General features: G+C 45.0%; 1 protein-coding gene across 9 annotated transcripts in view; it reads right to left on the bottom strand.

Moving 5' to 3' along the window:
• Positions 1-24,902, bottom strand: part of CLASRP (CLK4 associating serine/arginine rich protein) — a 531,120-nt gene that overhangs the window by 273,220 nt on the left and 232,998 nt on the right. For all 9 annotated transcript variants that reach the window (XR_003859212.1, XR_003859213.1, XR_003859215.1 and 6 more), the window contains one exon: positions 4,183-4,256. Coding sequence is in view for 4 of the 9 variants with exons in the window: in XM_029620007.1 (XP_029475867.1) it covers positions 4,183-4,256 (74 nt within the window). In the remaining 5 variants the exon portion in view is untranslated. The remainder of the gene's footprint in view (positions 1-4,182; positions 4,257-24,902) is intronic.

The following is a 24,902-nucleotide window of genomic DNA, read 5'->3' as shown; positions in this document are numbered from 1 at the left end:
GAGAATGAGTCACCCGGTGGAACATACGCAAGTAGTCCCTCCTCCAACTCTGCTCGAATCAGCCAATCGTCGAGGTATGGGTGAACTAACACCCCCTCCTTCCGAAGGGCCGCCGCCACGACCATCACCTTGATAAAGGTGCACGGAGCTATAGCCAAGCTGAAGGGAACAGCCCGGAACTGGAAATGTTGACCCAGAATCTTGAAACTCAAGAACTTCTGATGATCGATCCAAATCGGTAGGCCTTGGTGAGATCCAAGGAGGTGAGGCATTCTCCTTTGTGGAGGGCCACGATGACCGTTCCTAGAGTCTCCATCTGAAAACGGGAAACCCTCAAGCTCAAGTTCACCTGTTGTAGGTCCGGCCTCTTCCCTGCTCATCCAGCAAGACTGGGAAAATCACTTCCAGACCTAGCAACCCAAGGGGGGAAGCAGTACTGCTGCAGAGATTGCGCGGGAAAAACGCAATTTCTCCAAAATGGCACGCGTGCCAAAAATAACCCAGAACCACTGAGCAGACACGCGGGAAGGCAGGTGGCAGCAGAAAAAAAAAGGCCCCCGCGCTCAAAATAGTTCGGCACCACCAAGCAATCGCGTGCAGGGAAGCACCTAACTCAGATGGGAAAGGGCAAGCCCTGCGGCCCTGTCAGGAAGCTGTCTGCTCCCCCTTCCAGAACCCTCCTGTGCTCAGACTGCCGAGCAGACTGATGCACCCAACAGAGCCGTTGACCTAAGAAATCAAAGAGAATCTTTTTTTTTTTTCAACTTAATGAAATCTAAAAGAAGAACAAAACTTCCCCAAAGGGGATACTTCCCTGAGCCAGCAGTCGCTCTACCCAAGGGATGGCCCCAAGACGGAAACTGGCACCTCAGGGAGCAAACAACTCCAGAGAACTCAGTCAAGAGCTGCAGGTATGCACCACCATGATCTGCTGGAGACAGAGATACTGAGGAGCTGCAGGTGGCACACTTGGTATATAGCGGTGCCTCAAAGTTTCATTCTTTGCCTCCATCTGCTGGTGGGAGTGCATAACCCACTGGTCTGGACTGATCTGGGTATATCCAGGAACAATGGTTTGAGTGATGTGAAAAGTTGATACCACCACTGGAAGAAATTTAGTATGGGTACAAAAGAGCACCCTGTTATGGAAAAACTAGAGGAATGGTGAAAAAGAAACCACTGCTTGTAATTCACTAACCCTTCAAGCAGACATTACAGCCACTAAAAATAACACTTTCACATAAGGAATTTCAAAATCTCTGATTCTAGATGTTCAAATAGAGGCTTCATGAGCTGAGCTAAGGCTATATTAAAATCCAAAAGCACTGGATGTTTAGTGACCCGAGATTTAGAATGCCACAAATTTTGATACCAAAGGATGAAAGGAGGTGCACTTTCCCCAATGATGTACTAAGTCCCGACGAGGAAAGGGAAAAGAAGTACTGCAGCAAGTCCTTAGGGCTACAGGAGAATGGATCCAGAGAGCCGGCTTGCTACTGTGGAAAATAGAAAGCATTTTTGTGTGCCTATGCAGTTTAGTTATCAAAGCAGGCCAAAGGTAATGGTTGCACAAGTGGATATTAATAGAAAACCATGTAGAAAATTCTAGCTAACAAGAAGTTTAAAATGCTAAAACTGAATGAGGTTGCACTTTTCAGAAGTAAACCTAAGATATGGAGAAAAGGTTAATGAGATCTTCATGAAATGATAACATTAAAAATTGCTTACTTCTGATATTGCTTAGCATTGTGTATGATAGATAAGGTGTTAGAAATTATTACTCATTATGGAAGAGATTTTAAAAGGAGTTACATATGTAAATGTAACATACTATTGTAGTAATTTTAAAAAGCCATTTAAGCAAATAAAGTGCTTCTACACATGATTATCCTATGGACAATTCAATTGCATATATTGTAGCAATTTTCAAAAGACCACTTCCACAAGTAAAGTGCATTTACATGGGTAAAACCTAATTTTACGCAAACAAATGCTTTTTAAACTCAGGCCCTAAAATAACATCAGTAATAAATTGCTAGAATAAAATGCAGAAATAAAGTTGTGATAGGTCAAGCTGAAATAAAATGCTATAGTACAAGAATCATATGCTAAGATTGTAAAGGTATAAAATAATGCTTAGTTCCTGTTTTCATTGACATAGTAATAACAGCAGAAAAGGACCAGATGGCCTATCCAGTCTGCCCAGCAAGATTCTTAAGGTAGCATCTACCTCTCCATGCAGAATACGCCCATGTTTTTCTCAAGGGTAGTAACTGCTGCTCCATGCAGTTCCCCTCAAGCCTTACGATAAGAGTAGTAATATTTACTATCAATCAAAATCAAGCAACCCATAAATTACTGCTAGCAACAGTTTTACTGGGTGAGGAACCTTCTTGATAATTCAGACAATGCTGCGTGAAGTTGTTTGCTTTGGGACTTGACTGTAGAAGCAGTCCTGTGCTTTCTCCCTTATGTCTGCGTGTCAGAAACCCAGACTGTAAAAGTTGGGTGTTGTCTGCATCCAGTTCCTCTCCCCCCAGCAATTAGAACCGCAACTTCTCATTTAAGTTGCACTTCTCTGTGTACACAGGAGTGTTTGTGCCGCTTTCATAGGACGCTTACTTATTGCGCCAGTTGCCCTGCGCGGTCCAGCAAGCACGGGGTATCTGGCCTTTGGGACTCTTCCCTCACTGTCTCCCCTCCTCCCCCACCCCTGTGAACCTTCTGACTATGATGTTGGAAAAGGGGTAAGACCGGGCAGGCAGTGAGGGAAGTCCTGAGGTAGACAGGCTCAAGGGCATTTAAAATCTGGCAGTGCAGATGCGCCTGCCATCTTGGTGAATCTGTGGCTCTTGCAGTTTATAGTAACTGTCTCGCAGTAGTTAACATACCGTCGACTTTGAGAGGCTTCCACTTGCTCTCTGAAGTGTCCTGGTGCGCGTCTGCAGTGCACTTGCTTGATATGGCCAACAGTAACATAGGTATGAGGTGAGAGCATCGGAAGGTTGGCGACCCCAGGCTTGAAGCATTAAGTGGAGACCAGTGTGTGTGGCTGGACAGATAGGCAGATTGGCAATCCATTGCGGTGGCTTCTCAGACCTGCAGCATCAAGCGAGGCCAGCGTGTTTGGGAACAGTGAGTGTGACCAAGTGCCAGTTCAAAGAGTGGGCAGTGTGTCTCCTCACCAGAGCGGACATCAAGCAGAGGGCAGAGGTGTGGAATGAGCAGATGGTAATTACAGAAGGTGGTGATTTATTGTGCCATTTCACTGAGCCAAGCAGAGGAGGGGGAGAGGAGTGTCCAACTGAGCAGACAGAGGGCGGATTCCTCAAGAGCAACGGCCAGCAGTGGGCAGAAATAAAGCCTGCATTCAGGCTCGACCTACACGACCACCCCCACCGCAAATGACTTTGTCCACACGGTACCGGAGACTGCGGCCGGGAAGGGGCGGTCCAAGTCCAAGGGTGGGCTCAGGAGGAAAGAGTGCAATGGCAGCGACAAGGCAAACAGTTTCAGCAGTATGCAAAGTCAGCTATCTCAGAGGAGGGACCAAGGCAAATTCATTGACACACCACCTCAGACAGTTCAACAGGCAGGGGATCTCCCAAACTTACTGGCTGCCCTGCCCCCGGGTTCCAACTGGCAGGGGCAGGCTCTTCGGCTGACCCAGGCCAGACATAACTAGTACCTGGGATTTCCCAAATGGGTATGCCTCCTAATCCACCAAGTACTTCGTTTCGTGCAGAGTATAAATGTTTTTATTAATAAACAAATAAATTAATTAGCACTTCCGCATAAAGGAAAATCCGGCATGCACCCCATCAGTTCTTTTCCACAACGGTGCCAAAGCACAGCCCACAGAATTCATCCACTGGGAAAAGGGATGGATTGCCAGTAGGTGAGCTTTTTGGGCTCTGGAATGGGGAGTATATTTTCTGCACACCCATTCTAGTACTGAATGTGGGTGGACTTCCTTGCTGCCTTGGGTTGAAGGGCAGGATGTGTTTTTCTCATACACATTTTCTTGCCTTGGGAAAACAGTTGATATTTCTCATATACATCGGACCTCCTAAAAGGATGGGGACAGTGTTTCCTTTATACAAACGCTTACCTGCTCAAGATGGGGAATGTTTCAATACATAATTCTTCACAAACTGGCACATTATTGGCTCATGGACTAACCTGGGGGGACTAATTTTTCTTCCTTTTAAACGTTTCTCTCTGAACTCTCTTCTCTGGCGGCGGGATCGCCGGCCCTGAAAGAAAGTAAAAGGACAAGTAAGAGATGCCCTAGAAATGGCATAATGGAGCAGGCTGGCAATTACTAATTAATGTGTCCTAATGTACATGGGTGAAACAAATAGATCTGCACTATCTGAAGATGTCCTCAGCAAATTACTAGAGAAAGTCAAAGTGTGTTTCTTATACTTCTGAGTACAGGATGAGAAAAGGGAAGTTTTTACATTTTGTTTTACAGTCTAATCTAAAAGCATTTAAGTTATTATCAGAGTGCAATTTTCAAAATATTTATCTACATAATGAGAAATTACTACTTATTTGATAATTTATTTTCTTTAGGACAGAGAGATGAATTCAGAACCAGTGGTTTATGCACCTCTACCAGCAGATGGAGATAGAGCAAAGCTGACATCAAAGTATATATACCCCTGCAGTGACATCAGCCCGCCAGTATTCTCTGCATAAGCCAACTGTGGAAAGACGAACAAAAACTTGATTAACAGATAACCATTTCAGTACTCAGCCAACAGGAAACACTGAGCTCAGACAAAGTATTAACACTAGTCTAGGGACTGGATTAACACTTACCAGTAACCCCTGGAACACGTAGTCATGCAGAAGGACCATAACACAATCATTTGGCATCCAAGGGCGGAAAACTGAATTCCTCTGACTGTCCAAAGAAAAGGAAATTATCAGGTAAGTAGTAATTACTCATTTCTTAGTGTTCAGACAGATGAATCCAGAACCAGTGGGATGTACCCAAGCTACTCCTGAATAGGGCGGGAGACTTTCCACGGTCCAGTCAAAACCACAAGAGCAAAGGCTGTGTCCTCGCGAGTGTGCACATCCAGGCGATAATTGACATAATGACTGCATTAGGTTTCAAACTTATCACAGATAAACCAACATACAAAGCGGGCCACTCAGATCTAACCTTCATTAACAGTAGCCTCGTAGAAAACATAAAAACCGAATACACACAAATCCCATGGTCTGACCACTTTCTCATTAACTCTCAGATCAAACACACAGGCCCAATAAAGAAACAAAACATGGAAACAGCTGAATTCACATACCACCCGCCTTTCAACACAGATATTCTAAAAGACAAATCACATGAAGAATTAACACACATCAATTACACAAATAGCCACACTGCAACAACCGACTGGATAAACAGAACCACTACTTTAGCAAATTAATTAAACCCTCAAAAAACGGCCCGCATTAAAGAACCAAAACAAAATAATCCATGGTATAGCGAACAAATCAAAAAAGTAAAACGGATCCTTAGAAAGAAAGAAAAAGAATGGAAAAATAACAAAACTGAGAATTTAACAAAGTACAGGAAACTACAAAAAAACAATTTTAGACAACAAAAAGAAATACTACAGCTCAAAAATAGAAAAATTTGCAAATAATTCCAGAACCCTATTTAACATAGTAAAAAACCTAACTAGCGACAATACAAACAATCACCTAACCTTACAAGAGAACCAATGCAATGATGTAGCTCAATTCTTTAAAGATGAATTGAGAACCTAAGAAAAAAAAAATCCCTAACACAACAAAACAAGAGGTTAAGATGCCCACTAGGGACATCAGCAACTGGTCAGAATTTGATGAGATATCATACATTGAAGTCGAGAACATGATAAAAAAAAAAACTGAACCCTGCTCCCCACGTAATTGACACCATACCCATTACGGAATTAAAAAAACTAGCCAACACAGTAGCCCCAACATTAACTAAAATCATCAACCTCTTCCTAGATGAAGGATTAATGCCGGATACCTTGAAAGGAGCTATAATCAAACCAAAAGACCATTCAACTTACCCCTAATAGCCAAACTAATTGAAAAAACAGTACAAAAACAACTGTCAAACCACCTTGAAAGTAACAACATTTTATATCCAGCACAACATGGATTCCGCAAACACTACAGTTCACAGACTTTACTATTAGCTCTATCAGATAATATCTTAAGAGGCTTCGATACAGGAACACACTACATTCTGGTTCTATTGGATCTCTCCGCAGCATTTGACACTGTAAATCACAAAATACTAAATCAATGACTAAAAGAAATAGGACTCAATAACAACAATAAACTGGTTTGAGTCATACTTAAACAATAGGTGTTTCCAAGTACAAATCAAAAACACACTTTCAGACAAAGTCAAACTACAAACAGGAGTACCACAGGATCAGCCCTGTCTGCAACACTCTAATATTTACTTACTTCCAATATGTCACCTACTAGCAGGACTTGGAATCATACATTATGCATACGCAGACAATATACAACTACTGTTACCCATCGTAAACACCATTGAAGAAACAATGAAACTAGCCAATATGTATCTTGAAATAATCAAACAGCTCCTAAACCAAATGAACTGGTAATAAACATCGACAAAACTGAATTCTTACACCTTGAACGAAAAAACATACACCCTATACAACCTACAATCGCAATCAAAAATAATCAAGCTGTGGAGTTAGCAATAAAAGTACGGAATCTAGGGGTAATAATTGACCCTGAGCTAAACATGAAACAACATCTCACAGAAATTAAAAGAAGGCTACGCCAAACTAATGACCCTGAGAAGACAAACCCCTGCTAACGCTAAACAATTTTCGCACAGTTCTACAGGCAACGATATTCGCAAGCACAGACTATTGTAACTCCCTGCTATTAGGGCTACCTCGATCTACAATTAGACCACTGCAAATATTGCAAAATTCCGCTGCTAGAATTTTGACTGGCAAAAAAAAAAAGTGACCACATCACAGGAACACTTGCTGAACTACACTGGCTTCCAATTGAACAAAGAATACAATATAAGGCACTGAGTATAATTCATAAACTAATCCACGATGAAAAAGCCGACTGGCTTAACAGCACTGCGCGTACATGTCCCGCACAGAAACCTGAGATCTGCTAATAAGGCTCTACTAACTGTCCCCTCTGTTAAAACAGCACGCCTCACTCAAGTAAGGGAAAGAGCACTGTCACTGGCTGGTCCTGTGCTATGGATCACCATGCCACTCGAAATAAGGCTGCAGAGAAATTTGAAAATATTCAAAACTAATCTGAAAACTTGGCTCTTTAAAAAAGCTTTTTATAAAGACAAAGAGAAGGAGAAAAACAGTTGAAAGATAAGGAAGCATCAAGCAAGCAGTTATTGTTTTTAACCTACAAATGCATATTAATGTTAGATTTGAACCGCTTAACAGTTTCCTAACCAACATATAGGCTTAACTTAAACACATAGTTTATCGTACTAAAATATGTTACCGTACTATGATGGCACATGTTTAATTTGTAATCTACACCACTTATAATTTTCTTTAACATGCCTTTCTGTAAACCGTTGTGATGGTTATCTAACTTAACGACGGTAGAGAAGAGTTTTTAAATAAATAAATAAAAAAGATAAGTAAAGATAAGTAAAGAGGACCACATTGCAGCCTGGCAAATGTCGATGGGAGACAGCAATCTAACCTCCGTCCATGACATTACCTAAGCCCTAGTGGAATGAACCCTAACCTGACTTGGCAATGGCTGCTCAGCATTCACATACGCGGCCGTGATTATCTCCTTAATCCAGTGAGCTATTGTAGCCTGTGAAGCCGGCTCGTCTTGTTTACCTCCACCAAGGAGGACAAACAGGCAATCCATCTTTCTGAGAGGTATAGAAACCCCCAGATATCTCATAATATGTCTCGTAACATTTAAGTGTCGCAACAGGCGATTTTCCTCTGCATCTCTCTATCAAGAGATGGCAGGGAAATGGACTGATTTAAGTGAAAATCCAAGACCAGTTTTGGCAAAAAGGAAGGAACAGGACACAGCTGTATTGCCCCTGGAGTCACTCAAAGAAACAGCTCCAGCTCCAGGCAAGATCAGGCCTGAAAGCTCGGATATTTTATGTACAGAACAAATCACCACAAGAAACATTGTTTTCAAGGTCAGTAACCACAAAGAAAAGTTATGCATTGGTTGAAACGTAGGGCCTGCTAAATGTAAAACTAGATTGAGACTCCACAAGGCTACCGGTAACCACAAGGGAGGACGAAGATGTTTCACTCCTTTCAAGAAACAGGCCACATCTGGATGAGCCGACAAGGGTCCACTATTCATCTGACCCCTGAAACAGGCAAGAGCTGTTACCTGTACCTTTAAGGAATTAAGGGTCAACCCTTTATTCAATCCATCCTGCAAAAATTCCAAAATGAGCAGGATCTCAACGAGGAAGAACCCCTCGATCTTAACACCAAGCCTCAAACACTTGCCAAACCCACACATAGACTAAGGAAATGGAGAACTTTCTAGCTCATAGTAAGATGGCAATCACCGCAGAAGAATATCCACGCTTCAGCAAGTGAGCCCTCTCAAGGGCCATACCCTTGAGAGGGCTCGAGTAAGATTTTCATGAAGAACAGGCCTCTGCCGCAACAGATCCGTGTGCTGGAAATCGGAGGGGGGAGTCTACTAGGAACCTTTGCAGAGCCGCATATCATGGTCTCCTGGGCCAATCTGGTGCCACCAGAAGCACAACCCCTTGTGACTCTTGACCCTCCAAACCTTTCCGCCCAACATGAGCCATGGGGGAAAGGCATACAGCAGCTTGTCCTCCAGTCTTTCCTAAATGAGAGCATCGATGCCCAATGATGCGACTGAAGATTCGAGGAATCTTCGTATTATGAGAAGTCGCCAGCAGGTCCAGAAACAGAAGACCACAGCAATCCACTATTAGCTGAAATGCCTCGTCTGACAATTGCCGTTCTCCTGGGTCTAGACTCTGCCTGCTGAGAAAGTCTGCTTTGACATTGTCTTTTCCTGTAACGTGCGAAGCTGAGATTTCCTGAAGATGCACTTCCGCCCAGTCCATAAATAGGTCTATTTCCTGTGACACTTGCTGGCTCTTTGTTCCTTCCTGCAGACTGATGTAGGCCACTGTCATTGCATTGTCTGACATTATCCGGACTGCTCGATCCTGCAACCTGTTGCGAACTGCAAGTATGCCAACCAGACCACCCGGGCTTCCAGCTAATTGACGTTCCAGAGAGAGACTTCTGCACTCCAGTGCTCCTGCACTGTCAGCTTCTGACAGTGAGCTCCCCAGCCTTGGAGGCTCGCATCTGTCGTATTAGCTAGTCAGGTAAACTTGAGGAAATCCCCTTCCTTAAATGATCCGCTTTTAACTACCACCACAGTTAAGTGCAAATTTCCATCAGCAGGTGGAGCCGAATCAAATAGTCTTGAGACTGTAGGTTCCAACGAGACAGCAGACTGCACCGAAAAGGAAGCATATGTGCCCTTGCCCACGGCACTACCTCCTAGTCGCAGCCATCAATCCAAGCACTTGTAGATACGACCACACTGTCAGGTGTACTGTGTTTGTTAATAGACACACCCGGGCCATCAGCATCTGATTATGGTCCTCTGGCAGGAATACTCTGCACTTTTCTGTGTCGAACCAAACACCAAGATACTCCAGCGACTGAGACAGCCAGAGATTGCTATTGGCCAGGGTCACGACCCAACCTAACTCCTGCAAAAAGGAGATCATCTTGTACAAGAACCAAAGGCTCTCTTCCAGAGTCTTGGCCTGAATCAGCCACTTGTCCAAGTATGGATGTACCAGAAAACCCCATCCTCTCTCAACTCTGTCGCCACCACTACCATAATCTTGGAAAAAGTTCTGGGCATGTGTTGGAATAATTTTTTTTTGTTACCTTTGCTGAAAATGTATTCAGATGGTAGGCTGTATGGATTCAGAATTCTCACCCAGACAAAGACTAGTTTGAAGGCCACAGGCCAACCTCTGAGTGAACTCCTATTTACTGTTTTGCACTGTGAAATCTTTACAAACAGGCAAGAATATTTGTTTATTTATTCCAGTAGGTCTATGATGAGAAAGCAAGCAATTAACTTATGCTAAAGCATGAGAGAAAATGAAGGCCACACAGCTGCACCTGAAATTGATAAGAACTTAGAGGGAGGGAACATCACTGCTTTCCCAAGCATTTACTGCATAAGGAGAAAAATAACAGCTAGGGAGAGTGTGCTGCAGACGTGATAGCACAGGCTGATCCTTTGGAAACATGTAAGCTTTATATATATATATATATATATATATATATATATATATATATATATATAGCAATTGTTACCTATTTCTTTGGTATTATCTGATTTTATTTGTTCTATCCTCCTATTGCTCAAATAAACTTACTTTCCTAAGTACCTAGAACCGTGATGTACTGAATCAAAGTTTGTGTGGGGAATATGCTCCTGGGTTCAAGCCCCCAGGTATAATCCCAGTAATCATGTGTTTATATTAGGTAAGTACCCAAGTGAATCCTGTGTGCTTGCAGGTGATAAACTCCTCAGGTAGCCCACAGTGTAGACTTCAGTGAGATTAGCCCCTAGGACAGAGCGCCAGTGTGCACGGTCTGAACCCGAAACAGTGCAGTGGCCTAACCAAAAGAAAGCTCAAAACTGATGACACTCCAAAACCGTGAAATGCTGAAATTGTTGATATTCTAGTCAGAAGGGAATATGTAGGTATGCCTCGGACAAATCCAGAGACTCTGGGAACTCGCCTGACTGTACTGCCATTATCACAGAGTGCAAGGTTTCTATGCGAAAATGAGTCACACACAAAAGGAAAATTTGTTCTTACCTGCTAATTTTCATTCCTGTAGTACCACGGATCAGTCCAGACACCTAGGTTCATCTCCCCCTATCAGCAGATGGAGACAGAGAAAAAAACCTCGCTGACACCATATCTAAGCAACTGTGCCACATGTAGTTCATCAGTATATATCTATATCAAAGCAGATAATACCAAAAAATATGAAACCATTAAATAACAATTAACAAGAACATGGAATGCAACAGAACAATCTTACAGCTGAGCGAACGACTCTCCCCTTAATATAACCCCCTTCTAATTGGGTGGGCTCTGGATTGATCCTTAGTACTACAGGAACGAAAATTAGCAGGTAAGAATCAATTTTCCTTTCCCTGTAAGTACCCGGATCAGTCCAGACACCTGGGATGTACTAAAGCCCTTACCCAGGGTGGGACCTGGAAAGACCTGCTCGCAAAACACTCTCGCCAAAGGAAGGGTTTGCCAGAACCCCAACATCTAAGTGATAGAGCCTTGCAAAAGTATGCAGCATCTACCAAGCCTCCGCTCTGCAAATTTCCTGTGGGGAAACAAGTTGAGATTACTCCCACCACGCCACTTGTGAATGTGTGGAGTGAGCATGCAAGCCTTCTGGAACTGGACGACCATGTGTAATACACACCGAAGAAATAGCCCCTTCAACCATCGTGCAATAGAAGCTTTAGAAACCTTGGAACCTCTATTAGGACCACTCCACAGCACGAAGAGGTGATCAGACCTCCTAAAGTCATTGGTAATCTCGAGGTAACGCAATAAAGCTTTCTGAACATCTAGATGTTTGAGCTCCCTCGCATTAGGATCAGACGCCGATAAGTTAGGAAAAGCTGGAAGTTCCACTGACTGACATGGAACGCTGAAACCACCTTTGGTAAAAAGGAAGATACCGTCCGTAAAGAAACTGCGGATTCTAAAATCCGAAGGAAAGGATCTCGACAAGATAACACCTGTAACTCAGAAATTCTTCTAGTTGAACAAATGGACCACATCACACCAATCCTAAAAAACATACACTGGTTACCTATCAACCACAGAATAATGTTTAAGACCTTATCCATCATCCACAAAAACATCTATCACCGATCTACACTACAACTCAAAATACCACTCGAACTTCACGTTTCCACAAGACCGATCAGATCAGCTTACAAAGAAACGCTCCAAGCCCCCCCTAACAAATCCACTAGTCACACCTCCATCCAGAAACTAACCTTGTCCACGGCCGGACATTGGAATCTTCTTCCCCCGGAACAATGCCCGTTTTCATTCAGAAAGAAACTAAAAACGTGGTTGTTCACTCAAGCCTTCCCTTGATGAACACCCCACTAACAGCACAGCCCTGCACTTCATTTTCTCAGATCCGCCCTCCACCTTCTCCCACATTTGTGCCTGCAGTTTTTTGACCTAAAGATTAAGCTATTGTCAAAGCTTGCTGCGTTCGTTCCTTATGTTAAACTTTGTTATGTTAAACTTTGTTATGTTAAACTTTGTTATGTTATACTTTATGTTAATCTTATGCTTTTGCTCTCAACTCTCCCACTCTATAAATCCCTGTTCATTGTAACTTTATCTTCCTAGTTAATTGGTTACCCCTTGTTTCACTGTAAACCGGTACGATAAGACACTAGTCTTGAGTATTGGTATATCAAAAGAATTTAAATAAATAAATTAATTAAATAAATGGCAACGAAAAAAATGTCCTTAAGTGTCAAATCCGTTAACGTAGCCCTTTGAAGCGGCTCAAAGGGAGGTTTCACACAGAGCTTTAAGAACTAGATTAAGATTCTAGAATGGACAAGATTTCCGAACCAGAGGACGAAGATTAATCGCACCTCTAAGAAAACGAACCACGTCCGGATGAGGCAAAATAGAGGAACCTTCAATTTTGCCATGGAGAGAACCCAGTGCTGCTACTTGCACTTTAAGAGAACTAAGATAAGCCCTTAGTGAAGCCATCATGTAAGAAAGATAATATTTCAGGAATTAAGGCCCTAAGAGGGTGAATTCCCCTGACAGAACACCAGGACTCAAAAGTCTTCCATACCTGAACATAAGAGGTTAGTAGACTTCCTTCTAGACTGTAACAATGTGGTGACTACCGAGTCCAGGTAACCTTTTCCTTTTCAAAAGCCTCCTCTCAAAAGGTCATGCCGCTAGACAAAAGCGAGCAGCCTGGTCGAAAAAGATAGGACCCTGTTGAAGACTATGCGTCAGGTGGCCGAAGCGAAGCGGGCCGTCCACTGCCAGGTTGACCAGATCTGCAAACCACGGACGCAGAGGCCACTCTGGAGTCACCAGAATCACATCTCTGCAATGCTTTTTCTACGCGATGTAGAACCTTGCCCACCAGCGGACATGGAGGAAAAACATATAGTAGAACTCCTAGGCCATAGTAGAACCAAAGCGTCGACCCTTTCAGCCCCATACTGTCTTCGGCGACTGAAGAATTGGAAGGCTTTGGCATTCTGAGAGATTGCCATGTGAGGTAGACCCCAACAATCTCGAATTAACTTCATGGCTGTCTCAGAGTTCCTACTCACCTGGATCCAAGTGTGTGCGACTCAAAAAATCCACCTGAACATTCTCTGTTCCTGCGATGTGGGATGCCGCTAATCTCTCTAGATGTCGGTCCGCCCAGAGCACCAACCTCTGTGCATCTAGAGCCACTGCCTTGCTTGTGGTTCTGCCCTGCCGATTTATACTGTTGTCGCGTTGTCAGACAGAACTCAAACTGAACGATTCCGTAGTAACGGCAGAAACTCCTTCAAGGCCAAGCGAACTGCCCTGGTCTCTAGACGGTTGATAGACCACACAGACTGTCTCGTGGACCAGGATCCCTGAACTGAATGGGACTGACAAACTGCTCCCCATCCAGAGACATTGGCACCGGTAGTAACCACCATCCAATCGTAAACTTCGAGGTCCACTCCCCGACAGAGATAGGAAGTCGGAAGCCACCATGACAGACTGTCTCTCGGCAAACCCTTCAGAGGTAAGCAGATATGATATTCTTCTGATACTGGCTTCCAGTGGGACAACAATGCTGTCTGTAGTGATATCATATGGGAAAACACCCAGGGAACCAAGTCCAGCATGGAGGTCATCGAGCCAAGTTCCTATCAGTAGTCCCAGACCTTAGGTACCTGCAACCACAAAAACAGGCGGATCTGGGCCTGAAGTTTCAAGATTCGATCTTGAGAGAGAAAGACTCCCTATAAGAGTTTGAGTTGGTGATAGCTGACGTTTGTCATGAAACACTGCCCAACCTAGGGACTGTAGTACTTTGAGAACTCAATGAACTGACTTGCAACATAGAGACTATGACTTGGCTCTGTTCAACCAATCATCCAAATATGGGTGACTAGAATACCCTCCTTTCGAAGGAAAGTTGCCACCACCACATTCATCTTGGTGAAAGTCTGCGGAGCTGTGGCGAGACTAAATGGAAGAGCCTGAAACTGAAAATGTTGATCCAGAATCATGAATAGATGATGATTATACTCACGAATGGACTCTGACTCTCCCAGGTTAAAGCACCATTAAGCTTTAACCCGTACGCCCTATGGCATCACTTCATATTTATTTCCTGCCTTATCTTCTTTCCAGCTTGTTGCAAGCTTCCAAGTTCTCTTCCCTGTTGATTGTAACTTTGACTCATTCCTACTTACTGTTTATCTTTCGTTTACTTGAATAGTTACCCCAGTTTTTTATTCTTGTTAATTGTAAACCGATCCAATATGGTTATTTACTATGAAGGTCGGTATATAAAACTGTTAAATAAATAAATAAATAAATGAAGCGGAGAAAACGCTGAGAATCCTGATGGATGGGAATATGTAGATAAGCCTCCATGAGATCCAAGGAAGCCAGGAATTCTCCTTTGCATACAGCCGCTATGACCAACCTTAGGGTTTCTATCCTGAAGCGTGGCACCTTGAGTTTTACATTGACCTTCTTTAAATGGAGAATCTGCTGAAACGAGCCCTCCTTTTTGGGGACCAGAAAATAAATGGAGCATCTCCCCTAACGAAGCTCCACTGTGGGAACTGGTACTACCGCACTTAACCGACATAAAAGACAACGATACTAGACGCTGTTTAGCAGGAGAAGAAGCCACAGACGAACCCTCCTCACCGTTGGCACATTTAGCGCATAACCCCAACCTAATAAGCTGGGAAGAACAGAGCCGCATCAATGGCATGCCCTGCCACGAGCCATAAGGTAGAGATAAAATTAAAATCCTTTCTCTGAAAGTAGTCACCACGACAGAAGCATTGTCAAATTAAGTGTAAAACATAGATAAGACAGGCGAAGAGAGAATTTGAAATGAAGTTGGCCATATAGGCAAAAACTCATAATAAAAACTTTTAAAAATATATCTGAAGCAAGAAACATGTGAGGGAGTCAGTTGGACCATTAGATGACAGAGGGGTTAAAGGGGCTCTTAGGGAAGATAAGGCCATTGCAGAAAGACTAAATTAATTCTTTGCCTCGTGTTTACTAATGAGGATGTTGGGGAGATACCAGTTCCGGAGATGGTTTTCAGGGGTGATGAGTCAGACGAACTGAACCAAATCACTGTGAACCTGGAAGATGTAGTAGGCCAGATCGACAAACTAAAAAGTAGCAAATCACCTTGAGCGGATGGTATGCATCCTAGGGTTCTGAAGGAACTCAAAAATGAAATTTCAGATTAGTTAAAATTTGTAACCTATCATTAAAATCATACATTGTACCGGAAGGCTGTAACATAAGAACATGCCATACTGGGACAAACCAAGGGTCCATCAAGCCCTGCATCCTGTTTCCAACAGTGGCTAATCCAGGCCATAAGAACCTGGCAAGTACCCAAAAACTAAGTCTATTCCATGTTACTGTTGCTAGTAATAGCAGTGGTTATTATATAAGTCAACTTAATTAATAGCAGGTAATGGACTTCTCGTCCAAGAATTTATCCAATCCTTTTTTTAAACACAGCTATACTAACTGCACTAACCACATCCTCTGGCAACAAATTCCAGAGTTTAATTGTGCTTTGAGTGAAAAAGAACTTTTTCCGATTAGTTTTAAATGTGCCACATGCTAACTTCATGGAGTGCCCCCTAGTCTTTCTATTATCCGAAAGAGTAAATAACCGATTCACATCTACCCGTTCTAGACCTCTCATGATTTTAAACACCTCTATCATATCCCTCCTCAGCCGTCTCTTCTCCAAGCTGAAAGACTAACCTCATTTGGTCTTTCCTCATAGGGGAGCTGTTCCATTCCCCTTATCATTTTGGTTGCCCTTCTCTGTACCTTCTCCATCGCAATTATATCTTTTTTGAGATGTGGCGATCAGAATTGTACACAATATTCAAGGTATGGTCTCACCATGGAGCGATACAGAGGCATTATGACATTTTCCATTTTATTCACCATTCCCTTTCTAATAATTCCCAACACTCTGTTTGCTTTTTTGACTGCCGCAGCACACTGAACCGACGATTTCAACTTGTTATCCACTTTGACGCCTAGATCTTTTTCTTGGGTTGTAGCATCTAATATGGAATCTACATTGTCTAACTATAGCATGGGTTATTTTTCCCTATATGCATCACCTTGCAATTGTCCACATTAAATTTCATCTGCCATTTGGATGCCCAATTTTCCAGTCTCACAAGGTCTTCCTGCAATTTATCACAATCTGCTTGTGATTTAACTACTCTGAACAATTTTGTGTCATCTGCAAATTTGATTATCTCACTCGTCTTATTTCTTTCCAGATCATTTATAAATATATTGAAAAGTAAGGGTCCCAATACAGATCCCTGAGGCACTCCACTGTCCACTCCCTTCCACTGAGAGAATTGTCCATTTAATCCTACTCTTTGTTTCCTGTCTTTTAGCCAGTTTGCAATCCATGAAAGGACATCGCCACCTATCCCATGACTTTTTACTTTTCCTAGAAGCCTCTCATGAGGAACTTTGTCAAACGCCTTCTGAAAATCCAAGTATACTATATCTACAGGTTCAACTTTAACCACATGTTTATTAACTCCTTCAAAAAAGTGAAGCAGATTTGTGAGGCAAGACTTGCCCTGGGTAAAGCCATGCTGACTTTGTTCCATTAAACCATGTCTTTCTATATGTTCTGTGATTTTGATGTTTAGAACACTTTCCACTATTTTTCCTCACACTGAAGTCAGGCTAACCGGTCTGTAGTTTCCCGGATCGTCCCTGGAGCCCTTTTAAAATATTGGGGTTACATTTGCTATCCTCCAGTCTTCGGGTACAATGGATGATTTTAATGATAAGTTACAAATTTTTACTAATACGTCTGAAATTTCATTTTTTAGTTCCTTCAGAACTCTGGGGTGTATTCCATCCGGTCCAGGTGATTTGCTACTCTTCAGTTTGTCAATCAGGCCTACCACATCTTCTAGCTTCACCGTGATTTGATTCAGTACATCTGAATCATTACCCATGAAAACCTTCTCCATTACGGGTACCTCCCCAACATCCTCTTCAGTAAACACAGAAGCAAAGAAATCATTTAATCTTTCCGCGATGGCCTTATCTTCTCTAAGTGCCCCTTTAACCCCTCGATCATCTAACGGTCCAACTGACTCCCTCACAGGCTTTCTGCTTCGGATACATTTTAAAAAGTTTTTACTGTGAGTTTTTACCTCTACAGCCAAATTCTTTTCAAATTCTCTCTTAGCCTGTCTTATCAATGTCTTACATTTAACTTCCCAATGTTTATACATCATCTTATTTTCTTCTGTTGGATCCTTCTTCCAATTTTTGAATGAAGATCTTTTGGCTAAAAGAGCTTCTTTCACCTCCCCTTTTAACCATGCCAGTAATCGTTTTGCCTTCTTTCCACCTTTCTTAATGTGTGGAATACATCTGGGCTGTGCTTCTAGAATGGTATTTTTTTAACAATGACCACACCTCTTGGACATTTTTTACTTTTGTAGCTGCTCCTTTAAGTTTTTTCTAACTATTTTTCTCATTCTATCAAAGTTTCCCTTTTGAAAGTTTAGCACGATAGCCATGGATTTGCTTACTGTCCCCCTTCCAGTCCTTAATTCAAATTTGATCATATTATGATCACTATTGCCAAGCGGCCCCACCACCGTTACCTCTCTCACCAAATCCTGTGCTCCACTGAGAATTAGATCTAAAATTGCTGCCTCTCTCGTCGGTTCCTGAACCAATTGCTCCATAAAGCTATCATTTATTCCATCCAGGAACGTTATCTCTCTAGCGTGACCCGATGATACATTTACCCAGTCAATATTGGGGTAATTAAAGTCTCCCATTATTACCGCACTACCAATTTTGTTAGCTTCCCTTATTTCTCTTAGCATTTCACTGTCAGTCTCATTATCTTGCCCAATGTAACCCCTGTATTTAAAAAGGGCTCCAGGGGTGATCCGGGAAACTATAGATCAGTGAGCCGGACTTCAGTGCCGGAAAAAATAGTGGAAACTATTCTAACGATCAAAATCACAGAGTATATGGAAAGATATGGTTTAATGGAAGACAGACAACATGGATTTACCCAAGGGAAGTCTTGCCTCACAAATCTTCATTTTCTTGAAGGGGTTAATAAACATCAGGATAAACATGAACGGGTAGAAGTAGTGTATTTGGATTTTCAGAAGGTGTTTAAAAAAGTCCCTCATGAGAGGCTTCTAAGAAAACTAGAGAGTCATGAGATAGGAGGTGATGTCCTTTCGTGGATTATAAACTGGTTAAAAGACAGGAATCAGAGTAGGATTAATGGAGAAATTACTTACCTGATAATTTAGTTTTCCTTAGTGTAGACAGATGGACTCAGGACCAATGGGTATAGTCTACTCCTGATAGCAGTTGGAGACGGATCAGATTTCAATCTGACGTCAGCCCTAGTACATATACCCCTGTAGGAAGTGCAGCTCTTCATTATTCTCCTCGAAAAGCATTGTGGATATATATGTGTGACTGACTAATTTGAAGAACTTGATTAACTTTATAACTTGGTTAACTTGAATAATTTTAACTGGTTGAATTGGCTATAGCTTGAGACCGCCAGAGCCCTCAACCGGGAAATCTCGACACTCTGTAGGATGGGTGTCCTAGATGAAGGAAAGCATGGCTTACCCTTGAATCACTTGCTCCCGGGAATGTCCCCCGGGAATTCCATGAGTAATGGCAGCCGTGGGTGGGATGCTGAGTCCATCTGTCTACACTAAGGAAAATGAAATTATCAAGTAAGTAATTTCTCCATTTCCTAGCATGTAGCAGATGGACTCAGGACCAATGGGATGTATAAAAGCTACTCCCGAACCGGGTGGGAGGCTGCCCGTGACCCACTTAGTACTGCCCTTCCAAATGCTGTGTCCTCACGAGCCTGAAAATCCAGGTGGTAAAACCTGGAGAAGATGTGGATGGAGGACCATGTCGCCGCCCTGCAGATCTCGGCGGGTGACAGCATCTTGGTTTCCACCCAGGACACTGCCTGGGCTCTAGTAGAATGGGTCTTGACTTGTAGAGGCGGTGGCTTCCCTGCCTCCACGTAGGCTGCCTTGATGTCTTCTTTGATCCAGTGGGCTATGGTTGCTCGCGCCGCTGCTTCCCCCTGCTTCTTCCCGCTGTGGAAGACGAATAGATGATCCGTCTTTCGTACAGATTCCAACCTTTCCAGGTATCGGACTAGGAGCCTGCCAACATTGAGATGTCGTAGACTTTGAGCTTCTTCCGAATTCTTATGCTCATCTGGTGAAAGTAGCGAGATGGTTTGCTTGAGATGGAAGTAAGACACCGGGGTGAGTCTGCGGAACGGCTCCCGGCAGTGCTTGTAGCTCGGATATATGATGAGCTGAACAGACTGCCAGCAGGAAGGCTGTCTTCAATGTTAATAGTCGGAGAAACAGGCCGTGGAGAGGTCTGAAGGAGATTCCTGCTAGGAAATCTAGGACCAGGTTGAGGTTCCAAAGAGGCACCGGCCACTTTAGGGGTGGTCGGATGTGCTTGACTCCTTTCAGGAAGCGGGAGACATCCGGGTGAGAGGCTAGGCTGCCGCTCTCGCTCTTGGTTCCGTAGCATGACAAGGCTGCCACCTATACCTTCATGGAGTTGAGGGACAATCCCTTCTGTAGTCCCTTCTGTAATTCCAAAATCGTAGGAATTTTGACTGAGTGTGGTATAATGTCGTGGTCCTCACACTAGGATTCGAATACTATCCAAATCCTTATGTATGTCAGGGATGTGGAGAACTTGCATGCTCGGAGTTGGGTGTCAATTACTGCACCCGAGTATCCTCTCCTTTTTAGGCGAGCCCTCTCAATGGCCAGGCCGTAAGAGAATCAAGCTGGATCCTTGTGGAGGATCGGTCCCTGTTGGTGCAGGTCTCTGTGTGGAGGTAGCGGCAGGGTGTTCCCTGCAACAGTCTTCGCATGTCTGCATACCATGGTCTTCTTGGCCAGTCTCGGGCCACTAGAAGTACTGGCCCCCTGTGGTGTTCTATCTTGTGGATGATCGCGACCAATAGGGGCCACGGCGGGAAGGCGTATAACAGTCTCCTGTGGCCAGGTCTGTTCCAGGGAATCGATTCCCTGGAACTGGGGTTCCCGCCTACGGCTGAAGAAACTGGGTACTTGGACCGGCTTGCCAGGAGGTCCATGATTGGTGTTCCCCAACGGTTTACTATCAATTGGAATGCTTTGGTTGACAGTTTCCATTCTCCTGGATCTAGACTCTCTCTGCTGAGGTAGTCCGCTGCAACATTGTCTTTCCCGGCAATGTGGACAGCCGAGATCTCTTGAAGATTCACTTCCGCCCATGACATTAGGGGGTCTATTTCCAGAGACACCTGTTGGCTTCAGGTTCCTCCCTGACAGCTGATGTACGCCACTGTTGTGGTGTTGTCGGACATTACTCTGACCGCTTTGCCTCGGAGTCTGTGACCGAACCTTGGGCAGGCTAGTCTGACTGCCCATGCTTCTAGGCGATTGATATTCCATCCAGACTCTTCTTTGTTACATTGCCCTTGGGCGGTTAGCTTCTGGCAGTGTGCTCCCCAGTCTCGTAGCCTGGCATCCGTGGTGAGTAGGATCCGGGTTGGGGAGGATAGTCTCGTTCCCTGGCTCACTTGGGCTTCTTGTAGCCACCATTGTAGTTGGGCCCGAACTCTGTCTGGAAGCTGAAGCCGCACGGTATAGTTCTGGGACAGAGGATTCAATCGTGATAGTAGTGAGCGTTGTAGGGGGTCTCATGTGAGCCCATGCCCATGGAACTACCTCCAGTGTGGATGCCATGAGGCCGAGAACTTGTAGGTAATCCCATGCTGTGGGGTGAGGTTCGCTCAACAGGGCTCATAACTAGTTCATCAGTTTTGATCTCCATGTCTGGGTCAGTATGACCTTGTCTTGTTTGGTGACGAAACAGACTCCCAGGTATTCTAGAGATTGGGAGGGCTGCAGGCATCTCTTGTTTGTGTTGACCACCCACCCGAGGCTCTCCAGTAGAGTTTTGACTATGTTGGGTGTCTGGTGGCTTTCCTCTAGGGATTTCGCTCTGATCAGCCAATCGTCTAGATAAGGGTGCACGCGGATTCCTTCCTTCCTCAGTGTTGCTACCACCACCACTATGATCTTGGTGAATGTCCGGGGTGCAGTGGCTAACCTGAAAGGTAGTGCCGGGAAATGGTAGTTACGGTCCAGGATCGAGAAGCGTAGAAAATGCTGATGTTCTTGATGGATCGGAATGTGTAGATAGGCTTCTGACAGATCCAGGGAGGTAAGGAACTCTCCCAGTTGTATCGCCCTTATTACCGAGCGTGGGGTTTCCATCGGAAGCGGTGAATCTTCAGGTAACAGTTGACTGCCTTGAGGTCCAGGATAGGTCTGAACGTTCCTTCCTTCTTGGGAACAATAAAATAGATGGAATAGTGGCCAGTATTTATTTGTTGTGGAGGCTCCGGTGTTACAGCCTCTAAGGCTAATAACCTGGTCAGTGTAGCTTCCACTGTCATTCTCTTGGAAAGGTCGTGGCAGGGAGATTCCACAAACTTGTCCGGGGCAGACCCAATTGTCCGAAGTTATCTTGACCCACCTTTGGTAGAATAGGGCCAGTCTACCCCCTATGGCTTCTTCCTTTGGATGGGTCAGCTGATTTTCATTGTGGGGTGCGAATGGGGCCTGGGCCCGAGCTGGCTCCCCTTTTATTGTGCTTATTCCGAAAAGACTGGCTTCAGCCTGCGGGGCGGGCCGCTTGATATGAGCCTCTATATGGGTCGAAGTGCTGTGATCTTCTGCCCCTGGAGGTCCAGGGGAAAGATCGCTGGTTTCTCTTATTCCTGTCCTCCGGTAGCCGCGGCAGAGGAGACTCGCCCCACTTGTTGGCTAGTTTCTCTAGTTCACTTCCGAACAGGAGTGTTCCCTTGTGAGTCTCGTTTTGGAGGATGCGTCGGCTGACCAGTTTCGGAGCAAGATTTGTCTTTTGGCTGCCACGGCGGATGAGACTCCTCTAGCTGCCATGCATACCAGATCCAAAGCAGCGTCCGCGAGGAATGATACGGCTGGTTCCAGGGCTTCCCCAGGAATGTTGTTCCTGGTCTGCGCTAAGCAGGCGCGTCACCACGGCACAGCAGGCCGCGATCTGTAAAGACATAGCGGAGACGTCAAAGGACTGTTTGAGGATAGATTCCAGACGTCTGTCTTGAGCATCTTTGAGTGCTGCTCCTCCCTCCACTGGGATAGTAGTGCGCTTCGAGACCACGCAGACCATGGCATCCACTTTCGGACATGCCAGGAGATCTTTGGCGGTTGAGTCCAGAGGGTACATGGCTGCCAGAGCCCGGCCCCCTTTGAATGTGGTTTCTGGGGCCTCCCATTCCAGGTAAATTAGTTGCTGGACAGCTTGTAATAGTGGGAAATGGCGGGAGGTCTGACGAAGTCCCTCCAAAAGTGGGTTCGGCTTAGGTTCCTCCCGAGGCGCTTGTGCCCAGGATGGCAAGCTCTTTCAAGCTGTGCGTGACTAGGTCTGGAAGTTTGTATTTGGTGAAGAAGCATCTCATGGTTCGATGGGGTTCTGTCCCCGGAGGGAGTTCCCCTTCCTCCAGGGGTTCTGACTCCTCATCTGAGATGTCTGTGTCCCCAAAGGTGGGGTTTCTGGATGGTGGGATCACCTCCCTGGGCATAGAGGGTCCTGGCATGTTGAGGTCCTCTGGTGGTGCCTGTGACCGCATTGTAGGAGGCCCCGGTTGCATGTGGATGAAGGTATGCAGACCTTTGAAGAATTCCACCCAGGAGATAGAAGCTGGGTGTAGACTAGGGGGCGCCGTATCCCTGGGGAGCCCTGTTTGAGGGGGGGGGAGGGGAGTCCCGCTGTGTGATGCTAGGTCCAGCGTACTGCTCAAAGGGCTGGGGGTCCAGTACCAGCTGGGGAGGGCCATGAGTTGGGTCCCCTAGAGCCTCTTTACACTGTATACACAGGGCCGTGGCCTCCTCATGCTGTGCAGCTCTAATGTGGCATGCTGAGCAAAAGCCCTGAGCTTTCAGCTTATTTTCAGGAGCCATGGTTTGTGCGTGTACAATACAGTTGTGCGTCGAAGATGAGCGTATAGATTTAGTGCGCGCGTGCCAAGCGATGTACGCGCTGTTGTGCGCACGGGTTGAAGTTATGCGCCCAGCACTGTGAGCGCGTGGCTGTGCGCTTCGCTTGTGCGCGCGACGTTGTGCACACAAGGTATTTGTGCACATGGATCGCGACGACGGATAGGGCGGCCAGCAGGGCCAAGATGGTGATGGAGACCACGCGGACAATATGGCGACCAACTCGGAGGGTCTCCACGTGGGAGGGCCCTCAGATCTGACCGGAGTCTAGCCCTGCTGAGGCCGATCAACCCGGTGGCACTGGTCCTAGCTGGCGACCTGTGCATCTTTACCTTGTCCTGGCGCTTCCTGGTTTCATTCTGGGCGGTCTCCGGCTGCGGAGGGAGAGGGAAAATACCTTCACCGCCACGCTCGAGCTTGCACCCGCTGCCTCTCAGCCTCACCCGATGTCGGGGGGCTAGGTCCCTGCCAAAGATTGGCCGTCGGATCGAGGTTCACTTCCGAGGGATTGTGTAAATCACCTCGGGAATATCGACTGGGGAAGGGACCCAACGGGTGTCACCGCAGCAGAGTGGGGCTCGTCTGTAGAGGTAAGATTTCTTCTTAATTTGGATCTCTTTGGAAAAATTTACTCTAAAGCTAGGCTAGCTTGCATAGAGTCCCTAACTGCTATGGAGACTGAAAATACTGAAGAGCTGCACTTCCTGCAGGGGTATATGTACTAGGGCTGATGATAGAGACTGATCAGATTTCAATCTAACTGCTATCAGGAGTACACTATACCCATGGGTCCTGAGTCCATCTGCTACACGCTAGAAAAATGGTCAATTTTCTCAGTGGAAAAGGGTAAACAGTGGAGTGCATCAGGGATCTGTACTTGGACCGGTGCTTTTCAATATATTTATAAATGATCTGGAAAGGAATACGAGTGAGGTTATCAAATTTGCAGATGATACAAAATCATTCAGAATAGTTAAATCACAAGCGGATTGTGATACATTGTTTTTTATTTATTTATTTTTATGTACAGACATTCGATCTGAGATATCACATCAGTTTACATTTAGGTACTGTAGGTATTTCTCTATCCCCAGAGGGCTTACAATCTAGATTTGTACCTGAGGCAATGGAGGGTAAAGTGTTATGGCCACCGGTGGCGGCAAGCCGCGACCGGGGCCGACCACTCACCAGGGCGGCAGACCGCTCCGCTCGCAGTAACCGCATGGCTTCGGCAGGCTGTTCCGCGGCAGCTCCTGCGGCCTCACCAACATGGCTGCGGCGTCAGCTGTACTTCCTGGACGCGTCTGGCTCCTCCCCCTGCTGGGTTCCCCTAGAGCCGCGTGCGCGCGGCAGAAGACATTCTTAAAGGAGCC

The sequence above is a fragment of the Rhinatrema bivittatum genome, chromosome 11 (genome assembly GCF_901001135.1).
Source record: "Rhinatrema bivittatum chromosome 11, aRhiBiv1.1, whole genome shotgun sequence".
NCBI lineage: Eukaryota > Metazoa > Chordata > Amphibia > Gymnophiona > Rhinatrematidae > Rhinatrema > Rhinatrema bivittatum.
Note: the sequence above shows the minus strand (reverse complement) of the source record. Positions and strands in the feature narration are given on the sequence as shown.